The sequence below is a fragment of the Hylobates moloch genome, unplaced genomic scaffold (genome assembly GCF_009828535.3).
Source record: "Hylobates moloch isolate HMO894 unplaced genomic scaffold, HMol_V3 SCAFFOLD_5, whole genome shotgun sequence".
Lineage (NCBI taxonomy): Eukaryota > Metazoa > Chordata > Mammalia > Primates > Hylobatidae > Hylobates > Hylobates moloch.
This window is the reverse complement of record NW_026652280.1, coordinates 154,386,655-154,404,053: the sequence shown is the minus strand read 5'-3', so window position 1 is coordinate 154,404,053 and position 17,399 is coordinate 154,386,655. Positions and strand designations below refer to the sequence as shown.

The window sequence follows — 17,399 nt, the reverse complement described above, 5'->3', positions numbered from 1 at the left end:
GGATATATAAATAGTAAGTCCACCTGCTGAGCAGCATGAAATGGTCTACAATGGCAAACTCTCTGACAACGAAGGATGCTACAGGACATGCGTTATAGGCATTAAAGGAAGTTTCACTCCATGCAGTTTCTGTAAGCCAGGTGAGCAAGGACAGATTCAACATGGAATAGCAGGAACAGAACGGGCTGTCAGAATATGCGTTATTACAGTTGTCTCAGCGCTGTACTTGAAGCAATGTAGCAACAATACAGCTTTCTGGGAAACCAACGCCAGCAGAAAACCAGGCCTGCCAAAGAGCAGCTGTACTATTGGCTCAGTTAAGAAAAAATACCAAAGGCCAGGAGCAAAGCCATGAAGGGTGACCAGGGAGGCTTTCCGACACAAGAGCTGCTCGATCATTGCCACACTGACCAATCAGATTATTCTGGACTTATTTATTCCTTTTTCAATGCACCTTTTGAGTGTATTCCATTTTCCTGACACTATTCTAAGTGTTGTTGATACAAGAGTGAATAAGAAATTCTCTGTAAAATGTACTGTAACGGAGACCATAAATAAAAACAACAACACAATTACATAATTGACACTATTGGTGGGAAATATGGTAGGAACTATGAAAAATAAGTCCTGGTGGTAGGAACTGTGAAAAATAAGTCCAAGGTGTTTCTGTGGTAACCCGTGGTGTTAACCATGAAAAGTAAGTCCAGGTGCTTCAGAAGCATGAAGCCGGGGAACCTCTCACGGTCAAGGTGTGGGAAAAGCTTCTCTGAGAACTGCCATACTAAACCTTAGCTTCCATATTCGAATAATATGCTCTGTCCTGGCTGGTGACAGACAACACCAGAAGGGGAAGTCAGATGGATTCTTTGCTGGTACCAGCCTGTTGACAAGTTTAGCAACAGCACATTCTGTACTAGGCAATGCTGTTGAGAATATGAGATGTCGACAGGGCATGAACAGCAAGGTACTAAGGTAAATGAGTCCAGCTATAGGCAGAGGATGTTACAGCCTGATGAAATTTTAAGGGTATTCTGATTCCATCAGTTCCTCTTAGAGAAGGAAAATGAGGCCCCAGCAGATACAGTGATATGCCCAAACCATACAGCCAGTATACTGCAGGGATGGAATTAGAAGCCCGGCCTTTTCACTCCCAGTCAAGTGACAATGAAGAAGAAAATCTTTGCAATGTTTCACCACAACAATATTACTCTAAATATGACAAATCAGCAACAGCCAAGTGTTTTTAGCAATATGCCAGGGCAGGTGGTATCATAATGTCACTCCTATCATAACTCCATGACACAATGAGAGCAAGTGACTAAAGATTGAGAGCTCCACAAGCAATTTTTCCTGACCCAACCAATTCTGGAGCACATTTAACTTTGGAAAAATTTGCCACTCTCTCTCAGACTAACCTGAACAAGTACAACTGTGTATACGTATATATAGCAGAATGTGAGGTGAATATATACATACACATACGTGTGTGTGTGTGATATGATATGAGTATGTATATATCACATGAAAAACCACTTTTGCTTATGTAGTCCCTGTCCTTCTCACTAGACTGTAAGCTTCATAAAGTCAGGAACTGCTTTACTATTTTACTCTCAGTAACTGAAACAGTCTTGGCGGTAGGTACTCAGTAAATATTTACTAGATAAATGAAAAAACACATGTACAATTGCAAATATGTATGTTTTGGTGTGGACATTTGTACATTCTTACATCATGTGCTTGTGACAACCCCCCAAAATCTGCTGGAACAGGAGGATTCATGGAGAGTAGTACTCACACACCCCAACCCAACATTTTCATAGTTGAAATCAGATCTCAGGATGGTAAGAGTTCTATTACAAAGTGCCAGTGAAAGTCTCAGCTTGATCTACACATAAAACCCTTCTTAAAAAGCTAAAGCAATTTCTATTATGCACATTGAAATAGTAGAGTCTGACCAAGATATGTGCTTTCCTGACCATATCATAATTTTTAAATGTTTTATTCTCCTGCTATTTAGTTAGAAAATGATTCCTTATCAACAGAAAGAAAAGATAATGTGGGAGGGCATAATGAGCTGGACGTAAGTGTGTCCTAATTGCACAGTTCACTGTGCATACATAAAAGAAATATATGATTTCAGTAAAGTTTGATTTTAGAGAACAAACTGGTATCAAACTCAACACATTCAGGTTTTGCTTGGTCTAGGTCTTCTAGTTGATATTAATATAAAGACCTTTAATAGTCCCCTTAAATTTATTTGTTTGAGAAAAATCTCAGTTATGACCAAGTCTTGTACCAAATTACATCTTTCAGTGAAGAAAGTGATTCTTATGCACACAACATTAAACTCTTGGAAAGTGAATCCAGGAAAAAGCACTAAGTGGTTAAGTTGGATAGAATGTTTAGCCATTAAAATCATATGAGGTTTTAGGCCTTATATGAAGTCAAAACATTTTTTTAACATTATTTGTTTGTTTGACTTCCCTTGTCCCCTGCAGCTGTGTATGAGGAAGATGTACTCATTGAGGCAACTGCCGGAAACCAACTTTATCTAGATACTGCCTTGCAAAATGCGGTCACTTTTGAGATTTTCTCCAACCCGTAGGCTTTCCGTTCCTTCTAGCTCACTAAATATTTCAACTATTTGCTGAAATAGTATATGTTTTAAGTGGTATCTGTTCAATGTTTATTTATGTAAATCATTTACGTAGTATATAATTTTTGCTAAATTAATATTAGTTTTGCATCAAAAGTGTCTAGGGGCAAGGGTGATAGGAGAAAAAACATATTTTTGATAGAAGCTGGAAGCCTTGTGTTTGGGAACAGGTACTGTCATTTACTGGTTTGGTAATTTTGGTCTAGTCACAAATGCTTTGAGTTCCACTTTGTCACTGAGAAAATCTAAGTAATATCTGCCTATTTTATCTCCCAGTGGTGACACTGAGTAAATTAAATACTTTCTCTGGGCTACAGTTTACTAACCTAAAAAACAGGGAAAATAATAACTTGCCTCGTGAGGTGATTGTGAAAATCAAGTAATTTTTGTAAAGATTTTAGTAATTTTTGTAAAGATCTTAGTGCCTGGCACATAAAAAACATTATAGAGTTAGTAGTTATTATTAAAACAACTTCAACAGATTATATACACATTATGTATTAGACAGTACAATTATCTCCTGTCTGACAGCCCAGTGTAGGAGACTGTTGGTGAGATAGGGGAGAGGCAGTCTGAGTAGCTATGAATGAGATGGTATCAATGAGAATAGTTTATAATTCCACTGAGGTTCGATTTACTTTGTAAGAATACAGCAGGTCCAGTGGAAAGAATGGAAACTTGGAAATCTACCCCAGTTCTGGTCCTGTGGATTGTTAATTCTGCAGCCTTGAGCAACTTAACCTAAACTCTTTCTGGGCTCTTTCCTCCCCTAAAACTGAGATGAGAATTCAGGTTTCCTGACTGCCTGGGCAGGTCTCTTGCTATAGCAGCTGATTGGCTGCTGGCCCAATGAAGCATCTCATTATTTCATGCCAGAAAGACTATTAATTATTATATGCTGAGTGCTATGTTACATGACTGAGAGATAATAGCCTGCCCCCCCCCACCAAAAACAAAAAGAAAATGAACTGCCCCAGGGAAGCCCTTCATCTAGTAGTAGGGGAGTGGTGTGGGGTACAAGGTCCCACGCTGGACTTAGAGAACAAGCAAGTCCCAAATTTGAAATCCAGGATCTGTTTGTCTGCCTTTGACCAGTCCACAGAAGGAACAAGGGGTGCTTTATGCTTCTTAGGTAGAGGCAACCTACATACCCCTCCTTTTTTAGGAGATTTTCTGGCTTTCATGGCAACTGCCAAATAGGTTTTGTGGGCAACAAATGCTCTCCTGAACTTTCCTAGATTGGAGGTGATTAAACTCCTTTGGAAGCCAATGTCCTTTGCTGATTTCAGTGTGTCAATATCCTTTTAAGAATCCAGTCTTGTAGTTTGTCCACCATCTTCTATATCTTCTGTCTTTCTATCTCTGTCTACTGTGCTATCTGACTCTGTCTCTTTCTGTCCCCTTCTTGAGCCACATTCTTCACTCTTTTCCTTTTTTTAGCTGTGTGGACTGTGATGTTTTTCAGAATATGATTCATTGTGTGCCAAATCTCTCAATATTTCTATTTTCTATGGATTTGATAAGCGACAAGGAGCAGGGCAATATGGGCAGCCGCCTCTATAGAAAGAACTCAGGCCCGAGGGGAAAACTCAGGCTGTGTGTAGAGAAGCAGCCCATTGAAGCATAACTCTAGCGTTGGTGAGGATGGAATTTCTCTCTAACTCCTCCCATGCATATATTTCTATATTTTGGATCCTAATTAGCTGTGTAATTTTGGCATCATTTGCTACTTTCCTCTCTGTAAAATTAGCAATCTAAATATATGATATCCATGATGTAATCCAACTTGGAAATATTATGGCTCAACCATTTCTATGGTTCAAATGGTTATATCTGTGGAAATAAATCTGTGTCTCATAAACAGACAAGAGGTAAACCACCAGAAGGAAAAGTAATATTTAGGATATTTTTTTAATTGACACAACAGCTCTTTGGTCACAAGTCTTTCTAATTACCAAGTTATATAACCAGCGTTCAGTTATAGTTAGTGTAAAGGTGATTTGATCAAACTTTTTAAAAATCTACATACATAAGGAATGCCCATGGCAAAAACAATTTCCAGACACACTCAACAGAGGGTAAAATGAAAATTTGACAGTGAAGAATAAGGCAACTTGATGCACCTATTAATTCATGCATTTATCTATTCAAAAGTTGATGGAATACCCATGACGTGCCAAGTATTATACAGTGTGCTAGGGCACAAAGATAAATAAGAAAGCATATGCTTTCTAGTGGGCACACAACAAACTATTTAAAATAAAAATAAATATATGGTAACATAAAAACTTAAAATTTTACCAAAAAATAAAGAAGGCATATAGGTGTTTAAGAGTGGTGACGATAGTAGAATGTATGCGTTGAGACATGCCAGACAAAATTTTAAGTGATTTAAACACATTAACTTTTTTAATATTCACAACAACCCAGAGAAGTTGGCAGTACTATTATTATCATCATTACTAAAGAAAAGTAAACTAGGCCTATGGAAATTGAGTACCTGTACAAAGTGACGCAGATAGTAAGTGCCACAGCCAGAGTTCAAATCCAAAGGGTCTGGGCTCTGGAGCCTGTGTACTTAACACTTAAGCAGTGATTCTTATAAGGTATTGGGTAAGGGGTGGCCCTCAGTGTGGCTGAGTAGAAAAGAAAGACTGCAGGACTTGAGGAACAAGAACAATGTAGGTTAAGACCTGCATTATCTACTGTCAGTTTCCTATATAAAGAGGTGCCCTATTGGTTGCCGCCTCTATATATCTTTTCTAGCTGCTAGTCAATCAGGCCGCAAATTTAGATGGACCATAATGAAGTAAAAGTAGACAGAGGCTGGCAAGTTGGTTTGATAGTCTAATCACTGTTCAAGTTGCTTTTGCTTTTGTTTTTAAAACAAATTTTCTAACACTTATGACTTTATTGAACTGGGGGACAATTGTGTCCACAAAATTCCTTTTCTTACAGAAAGTTTTGATGTTTTTGTTTCCATATAGTTAAAGTAGGAAGAGGAAAACCCTTTATGAATAGTTCCCTATTAACCTTTTCTAAATTTCTTTCTTTGAATCTGATTTTACTGCCAATTCCAAGCAATAGTCCCTTCCCTTGTTGTCTGGTACTGCCGATCTAACTTGTTCATTTGCCAAGAGACAGAGACAATAGACTGGGAAGTATTTGTTAGGCAATAATTAATTGGAAATGAGAGCACGTGTATTTTGCAATTTAGCAAAGTTACTGGAGTGGAAAAGGGATAGGCTGTTTCTGCACTCACAGTCTATTCTTGTGTCTTTCCTGTTGGAGAGGAGGTCTTCTGAAACTTGGACTCACGACATTGCAGCTTTAATGTCACTTGAAGAAAATTAGAAATGAGAATAGCCCACCAAAGAAACAGAATAGAAAGAGAAAGAGATTTCGAGATGTCAAAAGATTTACAAAATGAGAGATTAATAAATAGGATATCCTTTCATATCAGTGTGGCCCCAGACAGAAGTGAAGATTTCATGCACGTTTAGGAAAATTGACCTAGCAGAGAAAAATAAGAAGGCAGAGGAGAGCACTGCTTTGCCAGTTCTATGCAGCCATGGCATCTGTGGTTGCCAGCTTTTGAGATGGCTCCCAATGATCCTGGTTTCTTGGTATTCACATCATTGCACTGGGATTGGTGTGTCTGACCAATGGCCACAAGACACAAATTGCAGTGACTCTTTTAAATTCAGAGCAAAGCTATATACCAGAGGTGCTGGTATATAGCTTTGCTCTGAATTTAAAAGAGTCACTGCAATTTGTGTCTTGTGTGCTTCACCCACTGCTCACCACGTCTGATCAGTAGCCTGGAAGAAGGCTACTGTTGTGAGCAGCTCTATGAAAAAGTCCACATATTGGGAGACTGAGGTTTCCTACTAACAACCACCCTGAGTGATCTTGGAAACAAATTATCTGGACTCATCAAACCTCAGATAACTACAGCCTTAGCCATCATCTTGATTACAGTCTCATGAGAGACCTTGAATTAGAACCACCTTGGTAAGCCACCTCCGGAATCCTGACCCAGAGAAACGGAGATATTATGTTTGATGTTTTAAGCTGCACAATTTGGAGATATTTATTATGCATCCAAACATATTATTAGTTAATACAGCTCCATCACTTATTTTCTGGAGATGGGGCTGATTCTGTAGGCACAGTGAGCCTTTCTGTAGCTGGTAACTTCTCTGAACAGCAACATTTCTGCTGCTTTGGGCACAACACTTCACTGTGATACCTTCACACTAAGTGAGGCACCCTCCGTGCTGCCACCAAATGCAAATAATTATAATAATGGATCTCTTAGAGGTTCAGTCCTGAAGGCTAAAACTGTGCTCTACAAATTTGTCAACCTTCAGAAAAAAGGAAATGAGATCCTTTTAAGCATTGGGCTCCAATCTGGATTTGACTTCAGCTTCTTGTCGCTGTTTCAAAGACATCTTACATTCTTGGATATTCTTGACGTTTGAATCATGTGTCAAGATGTTGTTGATTCTAGTGATGGCAACGTTTCATCTCATATGCATAGCAGATTGTTAAAACATGCCGAGGCTGTGGTGCTCCTTTCCATTCTGCCGTTCCCAATTTTATTGTCACTTCAGAAATAAACTACAACATATAAAGGAGCACTGAGAAGGCGGCTTTAAGAGCCCTGGGGTAGAGCTAAAAGCAGCTCCCTTGATTTTATGTTTGAGCCATCTGGTGCTTACATCAGCTACCACTTGTTTTCAAATATATATTATTTGCGACTTTGTAGAGCTGAATAACATGAGCCCCTTTGGTACAGCAAATATTGTCAACGTACAGTGATTTAAATAAAAGAAAGAGCTAGTCATTTCATATGAGTCTGTGTGGATAGAGGTTGATAGTTTCCCTGTCCTGAGAACAGGAGAGTTCTTATACTTAGAGAAGTGTCTACAACTTTATCCTTCTGGACACCAGAGCTATAAATTAAATGTTTTCAGAGAAACCATCAGTGTCTAGGCCAAAGGCTAGCATTTATTGAGTGCTTACTATATCCTAAACATTATGCTAAGCAATTCAAATATTTTGTCTAACCTAGGCCTATATATTAGTCAGAATACATTAGACAATACTTTAGATCTTAACCTTAAGATCTCTGGGAATTAACATAACAAATGTTTATTTATTGTCATGCTACACGCACATTTGTATATCCCTCTGAGACTAGATTAACCGTCTTATTACTGTATTATCTGGAAAGAACAAAAGTTCTCTTTGTTCAACTTGGCGGGAAAAGAGAGTGTTATGCACTGGTTCTTCCATGCTTTGGCACAGAAGCCCCACGATCAAAATTGCTCAAAATTTCATTGGTCAAAAAAAGTCACGTGATCTTGTCTAAAATCTTCCCAAGTGCCTCTGGAAGGAGAGGAGAGCCAAAACCGGCCAAGCACTAGAATCTCTAAAATACTTTTTAAAAAACATATTTATTTTATAGATGAGGAAACTATGGCACAGTGCAGTAAAGGGATCTTCCAAGGTCATTTACCTGAAAAGTAGTGAAACTGGATGAATCTAAACCTAGGTCTGTTAAAACCCAAAGCCCCATGCTCTTAAGCACTGCATAGAGAATTCCAGCAGTGATTGAAGAGAGGTGGAGAGTCATATAATATCTACTTTGCCTGAATAACATTATTTCATGGATTCTTTCAAATATTTATTTCCTATCCCTTAGGTGAGTGAGAGGAGGGACCCTGTCAGCAATTGACTACCATTGAAAGCTCAAGCTTCTAGTATAGAGCCAGGCACATAGCAAGTGTTCAAAAAACTTCAGCTGAAATCTACTGAATGCATGTCTAGTCTGTGCCAGGGCTTACATACCAGGATCTGGAGTGCACACTTGAATAATAAGGATGTTTCCAATGATGTATGCTTCTTTCCTCATTTATATGGTAAAAGGGTAAAAGTAAGCTATATTATAAATCATCCATTCCTTCATGAATTTAACAGTATTGTGGGGCAATCATTTCTACTGTCCAAGTCCAAATGGTGGAGTAGACAGTCTTTGAGCTTTTTTAGCCTCGTCATCCTTTGCCACTCATGTGTTGTGAGGAGCCCCCAAGGTCAGCACAGATTAGCTTCTCCATCTATGATCATTTCATTCTCATTCTTATTGATATACCTGCCCAGCCACTCATAGATATTTTCAGTTATGTTGATCTATAAATGGCATAATATTTTACAGTTGACACTATGTTGTGTCCTTAAGAGTACCTTCCCTTATTAGGTCCCAGTGCTGCCATTTCCTGGAAGCAGCATTTCTTTAAAGGATCTTTCCTAACTCACACTTGCTCCTGGCAAGGTTCAGAGTTGACTTCTTTGTTACTTACCCATTTTTTTTTTTTTCCTGTCTACTGCTCCAGACTTGAATCCAGCCCTTCATGCAGGGACACTAGGATCACAGATATAGAACATCCACACTCTCATTCAGGCTGTAAACCTGTGTAGGCCCACGAATTCATACTTCCTTCCATATACTACCTTGTGGCCATGGTCAGCCCCTGCACTAGCTCCTGAGACCACAGCCTAGACTAGTTTCTGAGAGTTCCCTCCTAACATCCACATTCTGCTCCTTATCTAAATCACTTAGTAGGATAAATTGGACCACAATTCTTCCTTGGTGTAGGAAAATCTACCCGTAGGGTAAGGGCAACAGTCAAATTGTAGGAAAGGATTTAAGGAATTTAGTTTCTTTCTACAACACTGAAACATGCCAAATTATGAGCAAGGTAGAGTTGGGCAAGCTATGAGATAAGCCCTATGTATTCACTGTTTTAAGTGTATAATGCATCTCTTAAGAATAACTTAGAACACCTACATCATGGGCATTATGTTGTCTCTCAGACCAGCATTATAAGAAGAATTTAGTATAATATAGTATGGTACTCTACATCTTACGCTCTTAAGAATTTCTATATATATTGTTTATAAGTACTTAAATAACATTGCATATTCCATCGGGATTGCCAATGGAATTTCTCCTACCTTAACACAAAAATGCAAGCATGATTCTTTCACAGTCATCTTCATTTCATCAAAAATGTGAACATTACAAGTTTCTGGAAAATATCAGATTCCATTAAAGACAATTATGAAAGAAAAATCAAACATACGTTAATTTTGGGGTATTTTCAATCATACTTTCTCTTACTGTTAAATAAATAATGAGACAGGAAATTGAGAAATAATGGCCTAATGAACTATTCATATGGTTAAGTGTTTCGAAGGCATATTCAGACAGCCATACATGTACATATACACACAAATGTTTCTAGTATATGAATATGTACACAAAAAATTTAATCAGCTAAATTCAGTGTGATATATAAAAACAAAGACTGCAACTCAGGATACCTGAGGTCTTGTTTTTTCTTGCACTTATTTATATTTAAGATCTTAGATAAATTATTTAACTTTGTTTAGACAGCTATACAATGAAAAATTTAAATCAGGGAAAATAACATACTTGTTAGTGTTCCCTTTCCCACCCGTGGTAGACATCGCTAATCAATCACAGTGCTCTTTCCTGCTGGCCAGGACGTCAGTTTCAAAACCCCCTTTCAGTATTAGGGCTGCAAAGAGACTCCAACTGATGTGATTTTATACCTGATATAAAGTCCATTGGTCATCCTGGGAAGATTATCTTAAATGTTTCTTCTGCAATTTCATTTCAAAAATACAACTTCTTTTCTATTGAAAAGGTTTGGAGCCTAAAAATAATCCATTCATATTCATGTGCATAGTAACAAAACATGGGCCCAAAGTGTGAAAACTTCTATATCTTTAATTAAAAATAGTCTTTTTTCTTCTTCTTCTTTCTAGAATATGCTATTTATTGACAAAGACTCTTTCCTTGATCTAACTAGAGTCAGGCTTCTCCTAAGCCCTATAGGCCTCAACTTTGGCATTTGTCCTTTTTGCCCCTGCAGCACCTAGTTGTAGCAAGAATCTTGCTCAGTTAGTTTGGAGAGAATCTCTCACTCTTCATATCATCACTTGATATCTGATCAAATTCCTAATTGCTTATCTTCCCCAGGTGATATGTAATCACCTGTTCTGCCTTTAGCAAGAATATTATTAGATCTGTTTAACCAGACACCTTCCTTAACTCTAATGTTTACCCTTAGTAATTTTTCATCCACTGATTCTCATCCTGTGGCCCTTCTATTATATATATATATCCTGGCTAACACGGTGAAACCCCGTTTCTACTAAAAATACAAAAAATTAGCCAGGCGTGGTGGCGGGCGCCTGTGGTCCCAGCTACTCAGGAGGCTGAGGCAGGAGAATGGCGTGCACCTGGGAGTTCACTGCAAGCCGAGGTTGAGTGAGCCGAGGTTGCACCACTGCACTCCAGCCTGGGCGACAGAGCGAGACTCCGTCTCAAAAAACAAACAAAAATTAATAATATAGGGACACTAGGATCACAGATATAGAACATCCACACTCTCATTCAGGCTGTAAACCTGTGTAGGCCCACAAATTCATACTTCCTCCCACATACTACCTTGTGGCCATGGTCAGCCCCTGTGCTAGCTCCTGAGACCACAGCCTAGACTAAATACATTAGAAGAATATATTCTATTATATAGAGAGAATATATAGAATATATATGGAATATATTCTCTCTATATAATAGAATATATTCTATATATTCTATATATATTTTCTAGAAGAATATATTCTATATTAGAAGTATATACACATCTATATGTATATATAGTATTGTATATTGACATTATATATTCCACACTATATTCAGAATTGAGCTCAGTTCCATAATGAGGTCTCTTTTCCTTATTGCACTAGTTCCTGAATAAAATCTGGGTTTACTGCTTTAACTACTGCCCAACTCTGTTTTTTCTTTGACTATGTAAGTAGGCAAAAGTGTAATTTGCTTTACAGCATATTTGCAGGAGAATTCAGCAATTGAAACTGCCCAATCCCTTGACAATGCAGAGAAATGGCATTGACAGGAATAGACATTTCTTTGCATTTGACCTAAATATAGGGACATACAGAAATCTTTCTATTCTTAAATTTTTGTAACACAGATTTTATTTATTTACAGTCTATTTCCTTCCACAGAAAAATTGAGTCAGGTTGTAAAAATGTAAAGAAAACCTAGGCAATTTCCTGCTTCTTTCTTTTATCCTTCTATTATTAAAAATTCTGCTGAGTATATACTTTCTAGAAATAAGAGTATATTTGAACTGCATTTCTTACTATAGCATATGTTTATTAACAGCAAGTGCCAAAATAACTTTTGATTTATATCTAGCCTCTTTTTGAACGACCAGTGTCATCTCTAAGTTTTTCTGTCTTTAAATAATAAGGCTATTTCAAGCATTTCAGAATAAATAATTAATTGCCGAGCCTGAAATCTGTCTGGTATCAAAGTATTAATGCCTGAATTAATTTTCAACTTATAACTGTTTTCATTTACACCTACTTCCTTGGTAGTTATTTAAAGCAATTTTATCTTCCCCGTCTATGGCTTACATGTTAATGTATTTCATTTTAATGAACACTCTTTAAGCTGTAGAAGTAGGCCAGACACTATCAGAATGTGTCATGAGTGGAGAAATCTGACTCAAAGATGAAACTTTTAGATAAAAAGGTTTAAAAAGGCTGATACAATGGAGATATTTTTAATTCATAGCTGAGAAATGATTCATCTGAAATATATTGCTATAACAGTATCTATCCTTTTCTAGGAATTAAACAGATAATTTCACATCTGTTTGTGCATAATTTTAAAAAATTTTACCTGAGACTGTGGTTGTTCACATGAACCAACCTGGAAAAAAGTTTGATAGGTGATGGCTTTTAAAGTAATTTGCTATTTGCCTAAACTCAAATTTGTCTGAGTGTGTAGATATAGCACAAATATCTTCATGTTATTAGCACACTTCTAATAATCACACAAGTACAAAATCTTTTTCTTATTTAACATATTTCCTTTTGATGATAGAAAATATCTTCATCATAGAACATTTAAAAAATAAGAGTTAATAGTAAATTAGGCCTACAGAAAAGAGTTTTTTAGTGCAATAACTAAGTCAGCATCCTAAATGAAGATCCATTGCTTTAATTAATACTTTTGAGAATTAAAAGAAATAAGTTTGTTGTTTTGCTTTCATCTTTATGCCTTTCAGACATATTAGATACTAGGGTAATTAATTAAGTAAAACTGGGTTTATTACTTTATAAATAAATTTACTTAACATTTTAGCCCCCGAAATTTCTGTTATAGAACATTGATTGTTTTTCTATTATTGAAAAACTGGGCACTAAACAAGTGTAAATCAGACAGGTGTCAATCAAGTGCTAATCATAGATAATATTATTTGCTAATTAGACAATATTATATTGCAAATTGGAGACACCTTTTTTTAGAATGGAATATTAATGCAAAAATCAAACAATGGTGTTATTCTCTTAGCACTTTGTTTAGCAGGAGCCAATTAGTTACCTATCAGTATGCTACCTGTTCGGCCTGCGTGAATTTTTCAGTTGCCAGGATAGAGAATTTCTGTATTAAGGAAGAATGAGACACTTAATTGTTCAAGAGGTGAAGAGTTTGCAATCAGAAAGTCTTATATTATATTGAGATTTCTCACCCTCCTGCACCCTGTTGTTGCCCTCAAACTCCAAAAAACGCAAGATAGAATATTAAGCTTCTATTCCCGAACAGGATTTCTTCATAGAACCTACTCTCCTCTTTTTTCTTGGTAGAAAAATTTGGACATTCTAGAATAAAAACTGGAGGTCGAATTTATTATTTCTCTTAATCAAAGAATACATTTGGAGCATCAAGATCTTGAATTTCTTCTCTAGATTTCACCAATTCCAGGTTGCTGGAATCCAAGGTACCTTGCAGTTAGAGCCTGCTGGAAGATTAGAATGAGAACACGCAAAGGTGATAGTTTAGAGCACCAGAGTCCTAGAAATCCAAGAACCTTCAACTCAAGATCAGTAACCCAGTGAAAAGCTCCAAGAAGTGATCCCCAAAATACTCAACGGTCTTACTTTTTTTCCATCCCTTCTGAAAGTGCTCATTAAAAGGAATCTATTTTCCTCCAATAAATGGGTAGTTGGCATAGCTGCCTTCCTAAGGAGCAGCCACTTCGAATTCAATTTGATACAATGAGTTACTAGCTTTTTGAGTAATGGATTGAGAAGCCCTAGTTGGCCATTGCTGCCGTGAATCCCTCTCACTCCCAAATTAGAAACTGCCTATATTTTACATCAAACCCTGGTTTAAACCGCTAGCCATTCTTAAAGCTCTGTAGGCAGATAAGTATTCTTTTCATACCAACTCTGATGAATTGGTAGTAGATGCTTGGAGGCAGTAATTGGGCTAAGTAGCAAAGAATTCCAAGTAGCCATGTGTGTTGGGAGAGAGGACTGGGAAGAGGCTGCCCACATGCCATGTTACCCTTCCTGCCCTATAGGGTAGTTTGCTTTCTGAATTTTGGCTCATGATCTTACTTGTTACCTGAAAATAGACATTTTTAGAATATTTACTACTTGCACAGGATATATAAAGATGGCACGCACGTGTTCTCTGCCCATAAGGAGGAAGAAAATTAACTTACTACTCTAAAAAGTTGATAATTTGATAAGAGCACTGTTGAGTATGCTCAAAGCATAAGATTAGCCAGTCTCAATCTTCAAAGTTTGACATTTTGTCAAATTATCTTTCTTTTCTAAGTCACTTGTGAACATAAGGTCAGCGAAGATCCACTGAAAGATAATAAACGCTTTCTAGTAAGATTGTATGTATTCCCTCTTTGAATGTTTGGAAATCACTTTTGATACCCCTTTTTTGTTTTCTGTAATCCAAGAAGTTGAGAATATCTTCAGATGTCCTTCACCCTCACTGAAGTCATTTTTCCATCCACTGGTCCCCAACTTGTTAGTAACATATACGTTTGAGGAAGACATAACTGAGAATTTCCTGCAGATTTTCCTCAGGTTTCTGTTTGGTAATGTTATTACATATCAGCTAGTAAACTTAGTAAAAGGTATTTTCTATGATGCTATGTAATCTAAAAAATATGAATATACTTGCCACTAGTAGATCATAAAGGATGGTATGAATTTCTGAACTTGGCATACTTAGAGAATATTATTTAATGTACCATGAGATGTCATTTACTAGACCTCTTCATATGAAAATAAAATAGTTTGATGATGTATTCTGAGTACTCAGATCCATCAAACTTTAATGCACAATAGCAATCTCTCTGTTTTGCCAGGAAATCTGGGGTTTCCCTGCTGCCTTTTAGCATTTGAAGCATAGAACTCACATTTTTATGAAATATTTCTGCAAACTTTTCTGCCTTATGTGTCTAAAACAATTGGTTCATTAGCTAGTTAAGAGATTGGCCAGACAGAAAGTGGAAAAAGTTTGCTAAAGAGAGAGGTACACACAGCTCAGTTAGTTAAAGAGAAAGAATTTCCTGAAGGTCTGAAGAATTAAAACAATGTGACCATTAAGTCAAACTGAATGCTATGGTTTACTCCGCAATTTTGGAAGCATTTGCTATGATAATGTATATATCCCGGTGCACACATTATCTTGGATATACACAACATTCTAAGAAAATCCATCAAAGTGCAACAATTTGTTATTCATGTTGGCGACAGTGTTTTCAAATGGGTTTTTATCTATTTTGTAATTACACGCACACACACACACACACACAAGTCCATGGAGACAGAAAAACTCACTCACACTGCCACACTCAGAGAAAATAAAACACAAAGAAAGAGAGAGGGAGATTTATACTCCCAAAATAAACTATGGCTGGGAGAGGGGTCGATATATTCTTTCTGAAGGCAGCTATAAATGTTCAATTAACCTATTTCTCATGTCTTTTATTATGACCACATATGGTGACAAATGGGCCTAACAAGAAGGGTCACAGAACAACAGATGTGTAAAATAGCAAAATGAAACACCTCAACAGATGTAAAATTTTTATTTTGCGTGAAGTGAATAGGAATGTGGAGATTGCATTTTGCAAAGTACAAAAATGCCCTTAAATTAGAAAGGCTATGAGTTGGAATGGTTTTAGAAACATTCTATGGATTTATTTGAAGTATTCATGAAAGGTCTTTCCCACTACAGCCACCCAAATACCGTGCAGCCTGATAGTCTGTAGTTAAAGATTTAGTCCTTTACGGTAGAGATAGTTCATCTTACACCTTTTGTTTTGGAACACAAATGTCTTTGGTTGGTAGAGCACAAGTGAGAAACAACCACAAAATAACTGAAGGGGATCGTGGAGAGACAGGAAGGCAGCAGAGCCTTGAATCCTGAGTGAGTTGGCATGTGAAGGCTTGGAACTGCTAATACTTAAAGAGTATGGCGAAGTCTGGGACATTAGGCTTTCTTCCAGACAAATGTTAGCTTTGTGATAAAGGAAGTGTGGGAGAAGGATGTCAACTTTAGAATGCTTTGCAAGTGAATATGAACGTCATGCACTTGGAGAAAATAAATGTGAGGGAGAAAGCAAGTATTGATAAAACATTTCTAATGTCTCTAGTTGTTTAATCTCATTGGACTAAATTAATCTGCTCATTACTTTAATAAGACAAATTCCTTATCTCAAGAGCTTTTAACTTTTTACTTTGCAGTGGCTTTAGACTTATGGAGAAACTGCAATAATGAAGCTGAGTCCCTGTATACCCTCTACTCAGCTTCCTTTAAGGTAAAAAATCTTATATAACCATGGGACAATGATCAAATATCAATTATGAACTATCAATACAATTTTCAATACTAAGAAATTAACATTGGTACAATGTCATTAACTAAACTGCATATTTAATCAGATTTCCCAAATGTTTCCCATAACGACTTTTTTCCATTCTAAGATCCAATCCAGGCTACCGTATTGCATTAGTTTTCATGTCTCTTGATCTCCTCTAGTCTGTAATGTTTCTTCAGTGTCTTTCATTATCTTGACACTTGGAACAGTACTGGTTGGATTTTTGCAGAAAGCCCCTCTATTTGGATTTCTCTGATATTTTCTCATGATTAGACTCAACGTATGTATTTGAGAGAGGAATACCACAGAGCTGATGTGCCCTTCTCTATCATATTAGGGATACATTACATTAATGTACCTTACTTCTGGTGATGCTAACCTTAATAATTTCATTAAGCTGTTTTTTGTCATATTTCTCCACTGCAAAGTGACTATTTTTCTTTTTCCATACTCTACTCAGTATCAGTATCTACTCAGACCATCCCCACACTCAAAGGGACAGGAATTAAGCTCCACCTTTATAAAAATATTATCAAAGAACCTGTGAACATATTAAAATTGCCATAGTAATTAATATATATTCATGGGGGAGATACATTTAGGATATACTGATATCCTATTTCTGTTTAAAATTTTGCCTAATTATTTGGGGTATCATTATACATCAGCAAATATCACCTGCTGCAATTATTATAATGGTGTTCTGATGGCGTTTCTCTATTCCCTCATTCCTATATTTATTAATTGGAATTCCTCTGGAGGACTATTCCTTCTATGTCATTCATATATGTATTCAATAATTTATATCAGTATGGACTCATGGATATTTATTTTATTCTTTCAGTTATAATATAACACCATCAGGCCGGGCGCGGTGGCTCACGCTTGTAATCCCAGCACTTTGGGAGGCCAAGGCGGGCGGATCA

The 17,399-nt window shown here is 36.9% G+C and overlaps 1 protein-coding gene across 5 annotated transcripts in view; it reads right to left on the bottom strand.

Annotated features, from left to right (window-relative positions):
- NEGR1 (neuronal growth regulator 1) overlaps positions 1–17,399 on the bottom strand; it is a 906,728-nt gene that overhangs the window by 140,964 nt on the left and 748,365 nt on the right. For 3 of the 5 annotated variants that reach the window (XM_058439668.1, XM_058439669.1, XM_058439670.1), the window contains one exon: positions 9,677–9,750. The exons of the other annotated variants lie outside the window; for them this stretch is intronic. In XM_058439668.1, the coding sequence (XP_058295651.1) occupies positions 9,677–9,750 (74 nt within the window). The remainder of the gene's footprint in view (positions 1–9,676; positions 9,751–17,399) is intronic. 5 annotated transcript variants of the gene reach the window in all.